At 44.4% G+C, this 18,730-nt stretch overlaps 4 protein-coding genes across 4 annotated transcripts; 2 read left to right on the forward strand and 2 right to left on the reverse strand.

Annotated features, from left to right (window-relative positions):
- Positions 1-267: 267 nt before the first annotated feature.
- Positions 268-1,457, forward strand: BJ212DRAFT_1447480 (RabGAP TBC; the record flags this gene model as incomplete). Its single annotated transcript, XM_041338403.1, has 4 exons — positions 268-694; positions 757-988; positions 1,040-1,113; positions 1,162-1,457. The coding sequence occupies 4 exons, from the start codon at positions 268-270 to the stop codon at positions 1,455-1,457; spliced, it is 1,029 nt and encodes a 342-aa protein (XP_041191932.1).
- A 1,055-nt stretch (positions 1,458-2,512) lies between these two features.
- Positions 2,513-3,209, reverse strand: BJ212DRAFT_1300414 (uncharacterized protein; the record flags this gene model as incomplete). Its single annotated transcript, XM_041332983.1, has 3 exons — positions 2,513-2,650; positions 2,861-3,058; positions 3,084-3,209. 3 exons carry the CDS (start codon positions 3,207-3,209, stop codon positions 2,513-2,515), a joined length of 462 nt encoding a protein of 153 aa, XP_041191933.1.
- Positions 3,210-7,127: 3,918 nt separating this feature from the next.
- BJ212DRAFT_1481801 (uncharacterized protein) lies at positions 7,128-8,254 on the forward strand (the record flags this gene model as incomplete). The annotated part of the gene is made up of 6 exons (XM_041340317.1): positions 7,128-7,258; positions 7,511-7,581; positions 7,642-7,832; positions 7,889-7,897; positions 7,947-8,164; positions 8,215-8,254. 6 exons carry the CDS (start codon positions 7,128-7,130, stop codon positions 8,252-8,254), a joined length of 660 nt encoding a protein of 219 aa, XP_041191934.1.
- Positions 8,255-16,315: 8,061 nt separating this feature from the next.
- Positions 16,316-18,025, reverse strand: BJ212DRAFT_1300416 (uncharacterized protein; the record flags this gene model as incomplete). The annotated part of the gene is made up of 3 exons (XM_041332984.1): positions 16,316-16,939; positions 17,139-17,193; positions 17,604-18,025. 3 exons carry the CDS (start codon positions 18,023-18,025, stop codon positions 16,316-16,318), a joined length of 1,101 nt encoding a protein of 366 aa, XP_041191935.1.
- Positions 18,026-18,730: the final 705 nt, after the last annotated feature.

Consider the following 18,730-nt stretch of genomic DNA (forward strand, 5'->3'; position numbering starts at 1 on the left):
CAACTTCGGGGAAAGCTCAGTCTCCCCGCACTTCGTGGTAAGATGAACATCAAATCGAAGCTTGACGATGCCGTGAGCGTGACGTCTTCGTTGGATAACCAGGAAAGCGAAACTGTGCAAGTACAAGACATGGACTTTGAACTTGTGAAACCAACTTTACCGCAAGCGTCGTTGGGTCGCTCCAGTCAAGAATCCTCGTATGCTGGACGTGATGCTGATGCAGTATACCTCGATTCCCCCAGTATCATGCAGGGCGATGCTGCGTCAATGCATTCGAGCGCTCCACGGTCCCCCCTGTTCCCCGATGCGATCTCGTCGGGTACCCCGCCAGTGGAGTCACCTATCTCAATAGATGCCCATCGCCAGCGTGAGGTCAGGTGGATGGCCCTCCTGCCTATGGTACCGCCATCTCAAGCACGCAGGAACAAGAAGGTCAAGCGTCTCTTGTTGGACGGAGTGCCTTCGTCAGTGCGATACTTGGTGTGGTGTCATCTCAGCGACAGTAAAGCTCGCGCGATTCCCGGCGTGTATGCGCAGCTGGGAAAAAGGCAAAGAGTCCCTGCTTTTGCAGATATCGAGAAGGATGCAAAAACATATTTCCCTGATCAGACGCAACTGCATCATTTCGATGGTCCTTTAGTATCACTCCTGCAGGCCTATCTCAATATGGTGCCAGATATCCAATATACCTCAGGTACATCTTCGTTGTGTCCGAGCGCCGTATCGTTGCTGATTGATATGATGTGGGGTTGTCAGGACTAACTTCCATAGCTGGCCATCTGTTGTTGCTATCACCCGAAGAGGATGCTTTTTGGATATTCGCTTCGATGATGGACGCCCATCTTCGTCCGTACTTCTCGGCCAATACCATTCAGTTGGAAGTCGATGCTGCATTGCTCAGCAAAGCCATTGAAGTTAATGATCCTGCCGTGTGCAAAAAGCTCTATGTCACGTTTAGTATCCCCCCCAGCGCGATAGCAAAGTCTTGGTTCGTATCAATACGCACCTCTGGGGTTCCATGTTTTCTGATCTCGCACAGGTTCTCTACCCTATTTGTCGGAACGTTGCCTGTTGATTATCTTCACCGTATCTGGGACGTTTTCTTGTATGAAGGTACGTGGCATACTTTTCCATCGTTCGTCCTATTTATACTTGTATTAGGCGTCACTCTTTTGTTTCGTGTTGGGCTTGCGCTCGTTCAATGCGTGCGACATCTGCTCTTACAAGCCACATCGGAAGAAACTGCTATGGAATACCTTGTTCATCCGCCTCTCGGATGTCTGCCCTCGACAGCAGACGCATTCCTTAATCAAGCTATAATGATGAAGCTGAAAGATGACGATGTCCGAAAGCAACGTATCAAAATGGAAGCACAAGTTAAGCGCCAAACTCAGTCCCGTACGAATGGTCCTTCAGGCATGCAGACTGCATCCATATCTCTCCCGAAAACTTCCTAGGCGTTCCGTTGTCCCGTACTGTACCAACTAAGTTAGTCTTCCATTTTATGATAACCCCTTCTCTTGTTATTATCGCCGCAAAATCGCTTTCGACAGTGTTTGTTTGCATAGTTCGCTCACTTATTGATTCCTCACATTTACATATGATACCGTAGTGAATTGTACATATTCCTGGCACTCTGCAGAGTATCCATAATGTTGTATTGCTTGTACTGTCTTGGTTCCGGCCGCTCAGTGGTGCACAGGGTGGCAATTAGATGTGGTTCTAGGCTTCTAGCTCAATAAAGACCTCACTCCATACACCAGTTCATCACGTGACTTAGTATGACATCTCAACAAATTTGCATATTAATACAAAACTAGCTTCACACCTGTTGTGCCTTTGGCACAGGAAGCAAATGGAGCGCTTCGCACTCCTTTTTGGCTTCCTGGCCTTGGCTGCATCCTAGCATGTGCAATAAATAATTGATGAAAAATTGAATGAGAGAACAGGGGAATGGGGGAATGGGCCAAAGGTGTGAGTGGAGCGAGCACTTTTGGTCTGTTCCCCCATTCCCCTGTTCTCTCATTCAATTTTTCATCAATTATTTATTGACATGTGCTGCACTTGAACGGGCAACAGTATTAAGTTGGAGCTCGAAAACCCATGACTGGGCCATGCAAGAAAGCCACGCGAGATTCCCAAAAAGAGGTTTAAGCGAGCTAAGCATTCTTAAGTGTATCTAAGTGTATCTATGCAAAAGCCATATGAGCTGGCAAGACAATTCCCACCCATTGCATCCTACTTTATAGACTAGCTTCACACCCGTTGTGCCTTCAGCACAGGAAGCAAAAGGAGCGTGAAGTGCTCCTTTTTGGCTTCCTGGCCTTGGCTTCATCCTAATACTCATAGTCACTGCCTTTGGCACAGTAAGGCAAAGGAGTGCAAAGCACTCCTTTGGTAGGTGCCTGTGGCACCTGGACTTAGTAATAACCATAGTGGATTCTGAAAAAAAATACATTTTTGAGCAGCAGTATTACAAATTTAAAAGTATGATCTGTTAGTTACTCAACAACTAATCTTGGATGCTATCTTGAGTCACATTTGATACCTCCCATTTCTTGTTTCCCATCTCCCATCTCCTCCTGTCTCCCATCTTCCATTTTCCCATCCCCTCATTCTCTCCTCTCCATGCTCTCCTGTCCTCCCATCCCTGCATCCTAATGATTATAGCAGATTTTGAAACAAATAACATGATTCTTAAAATGACAAAGTTCAGATTCTTTGATAGTCCAAATATAAACAATCTAAGAGAAACCTATCAAAAGAGTTTTCCTGAGGGTGGGGGAGGGCACTTCCAGCCTGGTGGCAACTTCCAACCTGGTGTTGGTGCCTGATGGAGTAGCTTGTCATAGGCATCAACCTGGGCCTGACAACTTGACCATGCCTTTTTATTACGCCACCAGTCCTTCCAGTCCCTGATGAGTTGCTTTTGTTTTGCCTTATCAACCATCTTCTGCAACTTCTTCTGCTCCTTACTCATCCAGTGCTCATGCTCCTCTTTGCTCCTCTCCAGGGTTTGTTGGATCCTTGCAGTGTCCTTGGAGAGATCATGCATCCTCTGCACTCTCGACAGGCTGTCTTACTTTAAGGATCATTGAGCTTGTGACACTGGAGCCAAGCATGAAACTGGTTGTGGTAGTTGTGGTGCATTTGGGCCTCCCAGTCAACAGAGTAGGAAGGCAAGGAAGGTGGCAGGGCAGCATAGCCATGCTGAAGGGGAGGAAGCAAGGCCTGGGTGCAAGGGGAACTACAGAAGGATTTTTTTCAATATTTGTCTCATTAGTACATGATGGAATGACTCACCCATTGTCTGACAAAGCAGAAAACTGCACCACAGACTATGCAGGCAGTGGTGGGCAGCCTGGAGCCTGTTGAGAGCTGCAGAGGGGTGGCTGTCAACACATTCAAGTCAACTTAGCAATGGGAACTCACATGTGGTCCCACAATATGAAATTCTGGCCAATGGAAGACATGCACGCAGTCAAATAAAATTGGGACAGTTGAACAGCGCATGCTTGGATCGGAGCAGAGGATGTCAGTGCTTGAAAAAACCACACGAGACTTCCAAACAAAGGATCCCATGTGGCAAAATGTAGCTTTCACATGAGCATGCCACACCCTCCCATGCCCTTCCACCTTACTTTATAGATAGGATGTTTTTGCTAAGATTTTTTTTGGAATTCTCATCATATAATATGATACTTCAGTTGATGTCATATAAGTATCAAAATGGGCAGTTGAAAATATCAAATTGATGACATTGAGTTAAGGAACATTCAAGTTGTGGCTGACTGCTCCATCTGAATGCATATGTTACACTTGTGGACAAGCAAAGTCCATAAATTTTGTAGGGCCTGCAGGTGAATTTTTTAAGGCCAAACCAAGGCCAGATTCAAACTCAGGTAGTGAAAATACATCTAAAAACACTTCTCTGGAAAATTTCCCACAAGGCTTTTGGTGCACCAGATTTTTGAGCAGTTTAAGCAATGTTATGTACCCCTTTTGGGGGTCCAAGAGCAGTCCAAGGTACCCTCTGCACCAGAATTTGGTCAGGATTATATTTTAGTGGAATCACATACAAGACATCAAAAGGAAGTGATTGGCATATTTTTCATGAATTTAGGAATTTTTTAAAGGGGTGCACCAAATTTTTGGCCTCTGAAACCCTTGAATGGAATCAATTTTTGGTAATGTCCAGATTTGCAGAGTGTGCTTGTCCACAACTGTACCTTGACTGTGTCATATGCCATTCCAGACTCTCAACTCTAATTCTGCTTCTCTGGATATCCAGATCTAAGATCTGGATCTCAAATGATCTGATTTATCTTTATCTTCCTTCCAGAATCCAAGCCCTATATCAGTGCCCAACCCCATTTAGACTTCCCCTGTCTCTGGACTCTGGTTAACCATGTTTCCCTTCTGATTATTGATCCATTGCATACATTTCATTTCTGGTGTTCATTATTTGTGATCCGTCCTACTTACTAATAGACTTTGCATATGCTTTGTACATAGCCTTTATGTTTGCTGATTGATCCCTATATGATACCTACAGTATATAAACCTCCTGTAACTCTTGGAAATACTCCAGTTCAAATATCATCTTAGTTCCTGCTCATTCCTGTGTCCTCCAGACTTGAGATAAGTCTCTTGTCATATTCTGAGTCTTAGGATTGCATCCTAGACTACATTCCTGACTCTACCTTAAGGTAGTCTATCCTCTGTTAGTTTCTAGTCTGGACTTCATCCAGATTAGTCTTATCCACTTGCCCAGGTAACATCTGGATATCCATCAGATTTATCTCACATTTCAGATCCAGACATCTGTTGTCTGCCCTAGTCAAATCCCTGGAAACTCTGGACAACTGCTCTAGCCCCCAGAAATTAAGGGCACATACTTAGGAAAGGGGCACAGCATACGAGCTGAGGCCAAGCCCTTGTAATCTGACCCCCTTGAGCATGCAACCTTAACAGACTGCTAGTACTGTATCACATCTGCTGTGTCCTTGTTGAACATGAATAACATAAACTTGTTCAACCACTCCTATCCCTTTCCACCAAATTTATCCACACTGTTGCTATCATATGAGGGATCTGCATGGGTAAATCCCTGGGTACCAGAGGCCATACCTGTAGTGATGTGAAGGGCCAGGGCTCAGGCCCACAGGCCCACCTAGTCCAGCCCTATGAGTGGGCTGATGAGGGCTGAGGGCCAGGCCCACAACTTCTGCAGGCCTGGGCTAAAGATAGACTAATGTACATATATATATCTGTAAGTCTCTCAGTCCATTCTGGCATTAACTGTACAGTTCATTTTTGCCCAAATTGAGATTCATAACTGTTAAGAACCATGTTGCTCAAAGAAGAGAGAGACTGACTCAGAGGGGCTTGGCCTCAGCTCGTACACTGTGCCCCTTACCTGAGTATGTGCCCTTCATTTCAGAGGAAGTCTAATGATGGTCTGATGAAGTCTGAAGGACTTCCAGAGGCTGGCTACTCTGGTGGAAAGTGCTAGAGGACTTCTGGAGGAGTGCAGGAGAGTTCTAGAGGAATGCAGGAAGTGCTCAGGAGAGTTCCCACTGCAAGGTAGTACTTCTACAGGAAACGAGATGGAAGGGTAGGGGGTCTGGAGGACAGGAGAACAGGAGGACTGAAGGTCTGGAGGACAGGATGTCCAAAGGATAGGACACCTGGAGGTGCACAGGACAGGATGTCCGGAGGTCTGGAAGGAATAGGGGCTACATTGGACTTCATCCAATGTGTTACAGTGCCCCACTCTTTTTCTCATCATCACTGTGGACTCCTATATGGCTGTACTTCTAACACTTCCTTTTCACTGTGCTGTTTCCTCACGGTCTCTCTTATCTCTGACTCATACCTTGTTTTCCCATGAACCTTCCATTTCCAGTACTAGTTACCCTTTGCCCAGCTTGGTCTGTGCACAATTCCTTTATGTATATAAACCCTAGTTACCACTTGTATTTTCTCTAACTTGAATCTACTCAGTTCTCTCTGATAACTTGAACTCTAGCTCCTTGGGAAGGAGGCTAGCCATTGTTCCATTTCAACTCTAGATCCTGTGGAAGTCTAGACAATTGCTCCTGAGGGAGGCATTGACTCAATAAGGCTTAGTCCTTGATTGACCTTGATCTTGATTCCTTTATTGGAACAACGCTCTATCTGAGTTCATAACACACTGTAGAAGCAAACAGAGGTAGACTACCTTTAGGTAGAGTTGGAGAGACAGGAAGTGGACCAAAGTCTGGAGAGAGGGTAAGTGCCAGAAAGGCAAGACTCCAGCCTAGGGAAGCAATCCCTAGACTTGGGACAGAGACATAGGGGACAAATCTGAAGGTCCAGAATTCTGGCCTAGGGAATCCATCCCTAGGCCTTATGGAAAAGGATAAGACTCAGATGGACTGAAGTCCAGAAGATGATTGGGCAGATAGAACAGGATCTAAGATGATATTCAAACTGAGGAAACTATAGGAGTATCTACAGGGGTTATATACTGGAGACTATCTGAGGGGATCAGTAAGCAAAGGAGCAAGGCTATGTATGAGCATGTGGAAACACATTAGTAAGTAAGATAGAACATAACTAAATGAACTTGGAGATGAAGACTCATACAAGGATTAATAAGCAAGATGGAACAGGAGGTAACCAAATGCTGGAAAGGCAGAGATGTCTAAATGGGGATAGGGCACAGGATATTGGACAGAGGGTGGGAATAGGTCCGGAGTTAATATCCAGAGGTCTGGAGATCTGGGGATCTGGAAGACAAGGTGGATACAGGACTTGGATATGAGAAGGTGGATATAGTCCTGGAATCCAAGACAAGGTGAAGTCTGGATGTCTTGCTGGATGGAGTGTGCATAGGGTGGATGAGACAGGGGGGTATGGATCAGGCTAACAGTGGAGATCTGATGGTCTGGAGCTTAGGGGTAAATCTGGAGTGTAGTTGATCCTGCTGAGGTGTGGAGCACACAGCAGAAGAGGATCTGGGAATGAGTTGGTTATGAAGTGGGGTCTGGACATAGGCTCAAAAGGCGTGGGAATATGATGGAACGTGTGTCCAGATTGTGGGATATGACAATACCCACAATGTTGGTGCTATCAGTCATGTAATGCTGCTGTCACTCAATCCAGTGGCCTCAGTGTGGCCCAAATGGATTTCTGCACCCTCCAAGAGGTTAATGGATGCTTCTAACTCTGCCACACCTCAACTGAGTGCTCACCTTGAGGCTGTTGCCCTCAAGTGAGCCAAGGATGCCAGGCCTGCATTGCAAGGCTTAATAGCAGCTAGTACCACAGCACCAGCAGTTTTAAGTTCCCACTCTGTCACCCTTGCCAAGAGATCTCAAAATACTGACTCTTTTGGTAGTGCAGATGACACAGATTGTTCAGCTGCTCCAAAACCACCAAAAAATAAGTATTATTGGCATTGTGACTTCATTCACTTAACAGTCTTTTCAGTGGTGAAAAAGTCTCATCAATCTGTGATCATTAGTTCTGACTCAGAAGAGAGCCATCCTGCACCTGCTGCAGAGCAGCCTACATGCCAGAAGAAGAAAAATAAAGGTAAGTTTCAAATATTATTTACATTAGTCACTCACTGTATGTTTGAAAATTCACATGCAGATATAGATCCTGTCAATGATGATGGATTTCTAGCTGCCATCAATATCACAAGCCTCTCTAATGATGAAATCAAGCCAAAGCATGATAGGAAGGGTCAGGATGTTGATCATTTTTTAGTGCAAAATATTCTATACCTGGCATTGATGGCAATCCTCATACCTATCATGATTGCACCTTGTGCTCAAAGAAGGGTCCACACAAACACTTTGTGAAGGACCTGTCAACATGCTGTTGACACCCTGAAAAGGACCATGAGGTAAGTGTTGATATGTCTAACAACTGCAATGCTAACTGAATGTCCATAGCTCACCTACAATAAATGGGCCCTGGACAGCAAGTTCAAATCAATGCTTCCCAAGGCTGTCGTGAAGCATCAAAGTGATGCCATCCAGGATGCTAGTCCTAGTAAAACTGGCCTTGATAGTCATCTGTATGAGCAACCACTAAAGGCAGAGCATGTGCTGCCATACACTGACCAGGTATTATATGAGGCAGCAACAGAATGGTTGATTCTACTGACCAGGTATGTTAAATTTACATAGTACTATTACACTCTCTCACTGACAACCATAGCCAATTCAAGCATTGGAGCACCTGTCCTTTCACCACATGATTCATGTAGCATCATGATCTACAAACAGCATTGAAATTCCAGATCAAAAGGTCACATGCACCAATATTATTGAGATGTTCAAGAAGCAGATGAAATATCTTTGGACACAGCTCAATGTGAGTTTTCATTTCTTGTTTGAATGATACTACCACTCATTTTTAACTAGAGTGATGCCATGAAAAGTGAAATCAGCAATACATGTGATGCATGACAAGCTTCCAATATTGATGGATACTTTGCTGTCTCTGGTCACTGGATTGAAGAGCCATTGTCTGGAGTATGGGTACTCAAAAGTGCTCTATTTGGCTTTACAAGGCTCAATAACTCCCACAATGGATGGCATCTAGGTCAGGTACTTTTCAAAACCATTGATCACCTTGAAATTTCACACAAGGTAATGTTATATCCTACCAGTGTTTGCATTACTCACCATGTGTTTAGATTGGACACATCACCTGTGATAATGCAACAAATAATGACTCAATGATGAATGAGTTTTCAAGTCAGATTACAAAGAAGACTGGTAAGGAATTTGATGCAAAGGGATGCTGCATCTGGTGCATAATTTGTCATAGCTTTAGATATATTCATTTTGATATTGTGCTAGGTGTCTTGCCCACATTATCAACCTTGTAACACAGGTGCTCATCAAGACTCACACAAAAACAAAACACTACAACCCTGCAAGCCCTGAAGACCACATGCCAAGTACTATTGGTCACAATTGGGATGAAGTTGGACTCATTTGAGTGATTTATTCAAATGACTAACTGAACAGAATGAACAGGAATGATCATTAGCCCAGCGCAAGCAGCTTTTCAAGGAAATTCAGATCTGAGAAGGTGCAAAATGCCCCCTGCAATTGCTGCTCAACATACCAATCCAATGGTCATCAACATACACCATGTTAGAGCATGCAGAAGTGCAGCAAAAGGTGAGTATTAATGTATTTGCAGCATTAAAATTTACAATGTGTCACCTACAGTACATCAATACATTTATCTATGAAATGTGCCTGAAGGAGCCAAACCTAGAGAAGCAGAAGAAGATTAGTAGTTAGAGCTATAGAATGATGAATGGGAACATGTCAAATTGTTCCTTGATCTCCTCGCTGTGAGTATACTTGTTCCTGTGTTCAAAACTTCAAATAATGACATTTATGCCCCATTTAAAGCACACCAACAATGATCAACAAGCATTTTCATCTGATTGAAACCCAAGCCTACACCTCGCCATTGCAGCCCTAGAAGCACTACATAAAGCTTGGAGCTTAAGACTCACAAGGCCAAAGTACACTTGCTTTAGAGCCCATTTGGTAACCAGTATTTGGTCCACTTTACAATAAATACATCACAACTGTATGATGGTGGCATGAGCAGCTATAGGCAGAGTCAGAAATTTCTTTGCTTCCAACCATGACCACATATGCTTCTGCCAGTCATATTGATTTCAAGTATTGAAAGTGTTGTGATGATCATGTTCAGGCTGGCCTGTTAGGACCCTATTCTGTGATCCCCATCCAGTCTGCACATCTCCTACCCACTCTGACACTTTCCTGCCATCTCTGCATCTCTAATGCATTAGACCCACCCAGAGATCCTGTGCACTTGTCCTACTGTGTCCAGTCCAGTTGTGCTTATCCCTACTGGTGCGTAGTCAGTTATTTCTCATTACTGATTGAGTAGACAGCATTATTACATGGATTCCCACTGGCCACAGTACCTCATGGCCTTTTACCTACATATTATCAGACCTGCAGTTTTTGCTACTACTTTCACCTATGGACTCCAGACTTTCACATAGATAGTTATATAGGGTTGGGCGACCAGAATCACAATCATCACTTAGTAGGAGAGAGAAATCCTTGATACTGGTCACCCCATACCTGTCCTTAGAGTTACCCCTGGCTAATATACCTGTTTACCTGCTCTCCTTGACCCAATATGATTGTTGTTCATTCACTTGATCTTCCTTGACATCTCCAAACTAGTCCTGATGCTTTCCCTTCCTTTCCCTTATCTTCCACCATCTTTGCATCTCCACACCTGCAGACCCAATTTCCCATGCATCTGTTAAGGTTGTGTGCTCAAGGGGGTTGGATCACAAGGGCTTGGCCTCAGTTTATATGCTGTGCCCCTTTCCCAAGTATGTGCCCTTAATTTCTGAGGGCTAGAATAGTTGTCTGGGGTTTCCAGGATGTGACTAGGGTGGATAATGGACATCTGGATCTGAAACATGAGATAAATCCAATGAATGTCTGGATGTTATTTGGACAAGTGGATAAGGCTAATCCAGATGAAGTCCAGACTAGAAACTAACAGGGGATAGACTACCCTAAGGTAGAGCTGGAGATGTAGTCTAGGATGCAATCCTAAGACTCAGAATGTGACAAGAGACTTGGCTCAAGTCCGGAGGACACAGGAATGAGCAGGAACTAAGATGATATTCGAACTGAAGTATTTCCAAGAGTTACAGGAGGTCTATATACTGTAGGTATCATATAGGAATCAGTCAGCAGACACAAAGGCTATGTATGAAGCATATGCAAAGTCTATTAGTAAGTAGGATGGATCACAAATAATGCACATCAGAAATGAAATGTATGTAACAGATCAATAATCAAAAGGGAAACATAGTTAACCAGAGTCCAGAGACAGGGGAAGTCTAAATGGGGTTGGGTGCTGATATAGAGTTTGGATTCTGGAAGGAAGATAAAGATAGATCAGATCATTGGAGATCTGGATCTTGGATCTGGATGTCTGGAGAAGCAGATTTAGAGTTGAGGGTCCAGAATGGCATATGACAGCATCGGACTGTGCCCCATACCTTTGGACTTGATTCCTGACCTTTGGACTTTTGACCCTTTTGCATAGTACTGATTATTGAACTTGACTAGACAGCAGATCCCTTGGGTTGAACATTCTTGCTTGCAAGTGTAGCAGCTAGGCAGGACTAGTAGACATATAATGGCTAGATATTCTAACAAGTATCTAGCCAAGTTGTGTTATCCACAGTGTGCATATAATATAAATGCCTTTGTGCCTGAGGTCATTGTGCACTTCCTTGAAAACACAGCAGCACTTCTGTGGCTGCAGAATGAGCTGGTGTTTCCTGTGGGATTCCCTTTGCCAGAGATTGTCCTCTAGCACAAAAAAGTGCGCTGTGTTGTTAACAAACACTGTGAATTCATGATCTGAAGTGTCAGCGGGTCATTCACACATGATAAGGAAATGTTGTGTTTTGTGCATTAGCGCATCTAATGCTTGCATGGTGTCTGTGTGTGGAATACTAGGCTCACCTCCTGTCTTGTTAACAACATCAAGGAATATGCACATAATTGGCATGTGTGCCATCTGTGAGACAAAGGTCATATAGTGCACTTGGTGGACTAGGTCAACTGAGCCGCCTGTGATGCAGTGTGTTCTGTCATTAAGAAGCATGACACCAAACAAGTATGTGCAATCAATCCAATCCTCATGATCATCGTCTTCCAGGAGATCATTATTTACAGGTGGCCTCCTTGAGAGGCCATCAACACCTTTGTGCTTAGTCGTGGGGATGTGAATGAGTTTGAAGGAGAATAAGAGGATGCCCGTGATCCATCAATTGATAGTTGCATTGGGTTGCAAGTCAGGATCATTGATCATACCTTTGACATACTTTGTGTCCACTTCGACCATAAGGTTCTTTATGCTGAATATGAAGATGTGCAGAACAGTCCATAGAGCTCTAGCTTTGCTTGCAAGTAGCAGCTCTCAACTTCCATCAGTGTGATAGAGCTGAAGCAATTTGGGTATCTCTTGCTGTCTTTGCCTACTTGCAGCAGAATAAAACCCACTGCAATGCTGGACATGTCAACCACTAAGATGACTTCATGGTTGCTCTCATAGTCAAGGTGCTGGAGCACAGGGGACTTTAATATCAAGTCTTTCAGGGTCTGGACTGCTTTGCACTCTTTTGGTCCAAATATGAAAGGCACATCTTTCCTGGTGAGGTCAATTGGTGGGCACGCAATACGTGAGAAGTTGCAGATGAAGATATGAAGGACACTGCAGGTTGCTAAGAACCCATGCACTTGTGACTGGTTAGTGGGCTCTGGCCAATCTCTAATCTTTTGGACTTTGGAGTCCTCAGGTATTCTACCTTCAAATGTGCACTTGTGCCCTATGATCACAGCTGTGGGCACGGTGTAGAGACTTGTGCCTCTGTATGCCTGTAGAGCCCCATATTGCAATGTATCTGCATACAGTTCACAGCATGAACTTGCAGCATCATTCCCTATATCATTCCTTCACTCAGCCTATACATGTGCGATCTTCTTGCACATTGCATGATGCGCACGCTACTCTCCTGCGACGCATTCCCACACACATTCCCACGCTTCATCGCCCATCATCCAGGAGCATTCATCCATTGTCCAGCAAGTCCTACTGGTATGTTTTTCGCATTTATTCTTATCATGACACCATATTCCATCATGGACCCTTACTTACATATACCTTCTTCATTCCTGCACCTTACTTGCATCGGCTCTGCATTGTGGGAACATGCTTAGTCGCCTTTTGCATGATAGCATTTGCATTTTTATTACTGAGTTAGCTACCACTTAGTTAGGAGTTAGTATCCCTTAGCATCTCTCAGCATAGTGCATGCTTTTTTGAGCCATAGTCAGTAGCATTTTGACAATCACACTCTATCATCATCGCATTTGTTGTTCTTGCACCCATCAGTATCAGTCATCATCTTCCCCCAGTCCCCATCACATTCCTAGCCCTTTGCACACTTTTTCCTATTAGTGCGCAACTTTCCTGTGCTTCACACGCCCTATGACTCTCTGTGTGTGCCTTCACCTTCGTGCATGTGACTTTCCCATGCTTTGTGCAACCTGTGGATGTGTTGCACTCGCTTCCCCTTGGGTTGAATGCACTTGCCTTTGCAAAGTATAGCAGCCTAGGCAGAGCTGAGACAACCACACATATACTCTGACTTGGCATCCCTTGTAGTGCCATAGCTTAGTAGTTGATTCCTTCAGTGCACTGGTAGTGCATTTGTACCAATTTGACCAGCATGTCATCTAGAAATGGAGATGTGTATTTCAGGATCTCAGGCTGCAAAATAAAGGCCATCTTGCCCTGATAAACCTGTACTGCATTAGTGTGCCCTTGTGGGAGAGTGGTAAGCTGATGTGGCCCTAGGGGCATCCCAAAGGTCATCAAATTGTGTGACTCCTCATGGAGTGCACACTGATCATACCCCAAATATAAATCCATCATGCCATATACCATGTAACCTGCAAACAATTCTGCAAGGTGTTTGACAAATGGAGGGAGCAATGTGTTACAAATTGTTACCATGTTGAGTGGCTGCAAGTCATGCACTAGGCAAAGTGATTTGCTGTCTTTCTTGACTATGCAAAACCATCATGAGCAATATGCGACCATCAAAGGCTCGTAAATGCCTGACAAGATTTTTTCTTTGATGATGCGTGTTACTTTGCTGAGTGTGGCTGGTGGATTGGGATATTCTACTGAGACCAGGGGGTATGCACCACTGTGGGGATCTTATATGGTGGGAAATAGGTTTTGTTGAGGTGTCCCATGTGAAGGCAAGCTCATGGATGCAAATAAGCCAGTGTACTAGCTTGAGCTCTTCTGGCCATAGCCATTTTGCTGGGTCCAAATCTAACTTCTCCACACACACATGCATATAGCAGACTCCTGGAACAAAATCAGGGGGATGAGTGGGTAAATTGGGCAATCCAGCTAGGGGTCAGTGGGTAGCTGTCATATCCACATATCCAGATCTCAGATCTAACCCTTATCTCATCTTAGATCCACATCTTATCTCCAATCCTATCCACATCTTATCTCCCTCCAATATCTCGTCATTCAATCTGTCCACTCGTCCGGTCTGGTCCACAACTCATCCGAATCCACAACCAGCACTTGTCTCCTTTTGGTAACCCCCTAACTCCAGTATTTCAGTTATCTGTATATCTGTCCTGCTCCCTGATCCACTACCTATGTTTCATTTCCATTTCATGATTTGTGATCTGTTTCTACTTACCAATAGACTATCCACATGCTTCATACATAGCCTCGGACTCTGCTGATTGATCATTCCATTAGATACCTATAGTATATAACCTCCTGTAACCTTCTGTAGTACCTCAGTTTAAATATCATCTTAGTTCTACTCATTCCTGTCCTCCAGACTTGAGTACCTCTACTCTCATCACCCTCTGAGACTTAGGATTGATTCCTATAGTCTATCCGTATCCACCTCTGTCTCCAACAGTTCATTACCATTAGTTTCTAGTCTGGACTCATCCAGATTAGCCCTACAATACTTATCCCTCATCCGGAAGTCATCCAGATCTGTTACGCTACTCATCCAACCTTCCAGACGCGTTAGTCTTGCCTTCCTGAAATAAGGGGCAATACTCAGGTAAGGGGCACAGCGCACGAGCTGAGGCCAAAGCCCTTCGGATCCAGTTACCCTTGGAGTATGACCTTAACAGTAGCTGGCATACTACTCTATACTCTGTGGGCATAGTAGTAGGCACTGTGTGAACCTTCTTCACAACTGACTTATACACCAGCATGTGAAGTACGGGCTCAAAAGAATAAATGGAATTAAAAGTGTTGATGGATGCTTAGTCTAGATGAGAACAGGTAGATGTTAGGTATGTGTAATGTGCCGCATTAGGCACTGAAAATGATAAGGAAAACTGATATAATGATACAGAGAATGATGCACTATTGCTCCTCAAGAGCTGATAATGGGCACCTGTGACATGCATGTGTAGTGGTGTGTGGGGTGTGATGCAAGAATGTGGAATATCATAAGATGAAAAAGAATGTGGGGATCACAAAGACATAAGGGCATCTCCCCACATATGGTGCAGATCATCAATAGCTAAAAACCCTGTTCTTCTTCCTTGGGTGCATGTGTGTGCATACTTTCGATGTACTGCACACCTTTAACAGGACAATGCTTAACCCAAGGTAAGGTTAGAATACACAATTCCTTGCGCATGTTTGGGTCAGTAAGTAAGACATCTTGCTCCCTGTCAGGGAAATTGAATGTGTGGCATGATGTGAGTTTAAAGAACAGGCACCCAAGAAGGATCTTGAAATTTGTGCACTCATTGACTTGGACTTGAAAGTACATAGGTCCTCCTCCAAAGTCAAGCAGTACATTCTTGATGACACCAAGCATTGAGTCTCTTGACATATTTACTGATTCCATATTCAGCCGATGGTCAGAGCACAGTGGAATGCCTAGTTCTTTCCATATCTCCCTGGGCATAACAATAACTTTCACACCTTGATCTAGGATGCAGGTAAGCATGCACCCACCTATCATCACCACACAAATACAATGTAAGGGCGTGTAGTGATCCATGATGACTTTTCCATTGTCACTTTGCATACATACTTTGTCATACTGGTGCATCCATTGGTCTGTCACCAGATGACCAGATAGCTCATGGACTGAGATGGCACCTACTGTGACATGCTTATTGGTTGTGAGGTCATGGAATTGCTTGTGAATGTCAGGGGATAAGGCAAATAATTCTCTGACAGGAATGTTGAGACTGGTGTCTAAGAGGCACTTGACAACACATTTGTCAGCCTCTTTATCCTTGAGCATGAAGGAGTATCAATATGTTCCTGATGCTGCTGGCATGGGTGTGGATGGTGGTGTTGTCGATGATGCTGCTGATGGAGATGAAGTGTTAGTATGCAGTGCAGATGATGATGAAGATAAAGATGATGCGCCTGCCAGCATTACTGATGGTGCATCTTTTGCTTTTGTGCTTGTGGGTGCAGTTGGTGGCATGATTTTAGCAACTTCTAGTGCCTTGCTCTTGCCTGACGAGGCTTGTATTGCAGGAGAGACTATCACCTCCTCTATAGTGGCCTGTCAGGATGTGGGGCCTGGATGTGCACATGCTTCACTGGGTATTTGAACACCATTGAATCACACACTCTTACCTTTGGTGTTGTTCCTTGTACTGTGTTTCTGATCATGTTTAGTGGTCATGTATGCAAGTGCTTATGTTGCACACATCACTTCTCTATTGTCTTCATCCATCTCTGACTTGGATTCTGTGGTATGGACAAATGCAGATGAGCCAATGTCTAATACAACCTCAATGTCTGGCAACACACAGTAGAAGAGGCCCATGGTAATGCTAGAGTTAGGCAGCACCTCTTTCACGGTGTGATTGGCATGATACTGATCTATATGTTCCTTAAGCAACCCTTCCCTACTGGGGATGTAATCACTGCTCAGTAGAACTAGTCTCTGGGTTGTGTTGCTGAGCTTGCATTTGCCTGCTTTGATATACCTTAACTTTTCTGGGCATTGGCTGAGAAAGTGTTCAAGACTGCCACAGAATATGCAGTCATCTCGTGGGGGCATGTTACCATCCCTATACTGATACTCACACTTCATTACAGAGCCTTGCACTAGTTGCTGTGTGGACATGGGCATTGCAACTAAGCTCATGAGGTCTGTTATTAGCGCACTGGTCTGTGTCACTGGTGAGGTGGCTGTGGCCAGTAGTAGGAACTGCCTGGCTTTGAAGACATGCATGTATGGGTGTGGCTCCCATGGGTGGTGGTCAGGATACTTAATTAGGCATGTGGATCTGCATCTGGACATCACTTGGGATTCCTTGAAAGAATATGTGATCCCATTCAGACCTGCCTATGCAGTCTTTATTAATGAGTGGCTGCATAATTCTTCTGAATGCATGAAGATAATCGCTCAGTTCTTTGGCTGAGGACATTGGCTTGCTCATGTGATTGTGCATGACTGCCTAAAAATCATCAAGCGCATAATGCTTAGGGCCTTCACAGCCAGGGTACATTACCTTGACTTCCTTGATGAATGCCTTGTAGTTGCTAAGCCTTGCTTCTGGCAATCCACTGTGAAAGACACAACCTGACTGAACACTTGATAAAAGCACTCAGCCAGTATAATGGTCAATGCTCTGCCTAGCTGCTACACCTGCAAGCAAGAACATTCAACCCAAGGGAATCAATGGACTAGGCTCAAGCTCAAGAGATAAAATGAGTGAAAGGGAGACACTTCAAGCCAAAGACAGAAACTATGTTCCAGGAGCTATCTGGGAGTTGAGAAGTTACAATTAGGAAGTTACAACTAGGGGATGCTACTAAATAACCCAAGTGAATGGGGAGCAACCAAGAACTGGAGACAAGGGAAAACTGAGTAGTGACTGTAGAGTCCTAGTTAAAGGGTAGACAATTATGTAAGCAGTAAAAATGCGAACATAACCCAAGGAAAGTAACAACAAGAGAAGTATAGTAAAAACTACCATCTGCAGGCTAGAGTCAATATGATTGTCACACCACCCTGTAGCTCCCTTTCACTTGGGGGTAGGTAGCAAATGATACCCTTGATGTGGTTGAGCCCAAGGAGGCCTACTTCATCAGTGTGTCCTTTGTAGATGTCGATGAAATCTACAAGGTTTTCTGTAGTCCCATTGAACTTCAGTGCCTTGTTAGTCCCATGTATGGGCATCTTGTATAGTGTAGCCATTATCAGTTGCTGATTTGCGGTGGTGATGGGGGTCAGTTTGCTGGAGGATTGCGGTTCATACTTGCATGGTAGGTTACCTACTATTGTGCTGCCAGGAATTGAGTTTGGCATGTGGAGTGTTTCAAACTCTTGCTTGATGGGTAGTGCCTCATGGATAGGATGTGTGCTTGCAAGAGTGGACATTGATGTGGCAGGCATGTTTTCGCTGAGGGTGGTTAGTGTACTAAGCGAAGAGAGAGTAGAAAAAATAGGCTGCTGTGGTGTGTTGAGAAACACTCTGGGGAGTTGGCTCCTAGGGTCATTGATTGCATCAAAGTTATTGGACAATTCTTCCTTTGCTGAGTCTTTAAATGAGGGCATTGAAGGTTCAACAACTCTGCTGGCTTGCAGAGCAGAAGAAAGAAAGAGGGCTCTCACTCTGGGGTGAGAGAAAGCCTACTGACTCTCTAGATGTTGGTTGAAGTGTGCCAAGTGATGTGTTCAACCCTTAGGGGATGCAAAGAAAGCAAGGATCCATGAAGTGATGCTGGATCAACTCTGGTGAAGTGCACTGGGAGTGCACATGTGGGAATGTCAAGTGCATAGGTGCACGAAGTGTGGGAATAAGGTGCATGCTGTGCACAGATGTATAATAGACTGGTAGAAGGTGTAAAGACGTGAACTAAGGCTGCTGAGAGGAGACTGATGATAATGGACTTGCTGCGAGGACTAGGGTGATGAGTGATGGATGCTAACTCATGATGATAGATTCTCACTCTAGAGACTAACTGACATGATGGTGGTTAGTGTATATAAACTTTCTAGGCAACCAGTAAGCTGTGCCTAGGTGCACTCCCAGGGCTCGGAAGTGAATAGGAAGCACTGTATGTATGTAAGTGAGGTAATGTAAGGGTCCATAATGGA

The sequence above is a fragment of the Suillus subaureus genome (genome assembly GCF_016647635.1).
Source record: "Suillus subaureus strain MN1 chromosome Unknown BJ212scaffold_20, whole genome shotgun sequence".
NCBI classification, from domain to species: domain Eukaryota; kingdom Fungi; phylum Basidiomycota; class Agaricomycetes; order Boletales; family Suillaceae; genus Suillus; species Suillus subaureus.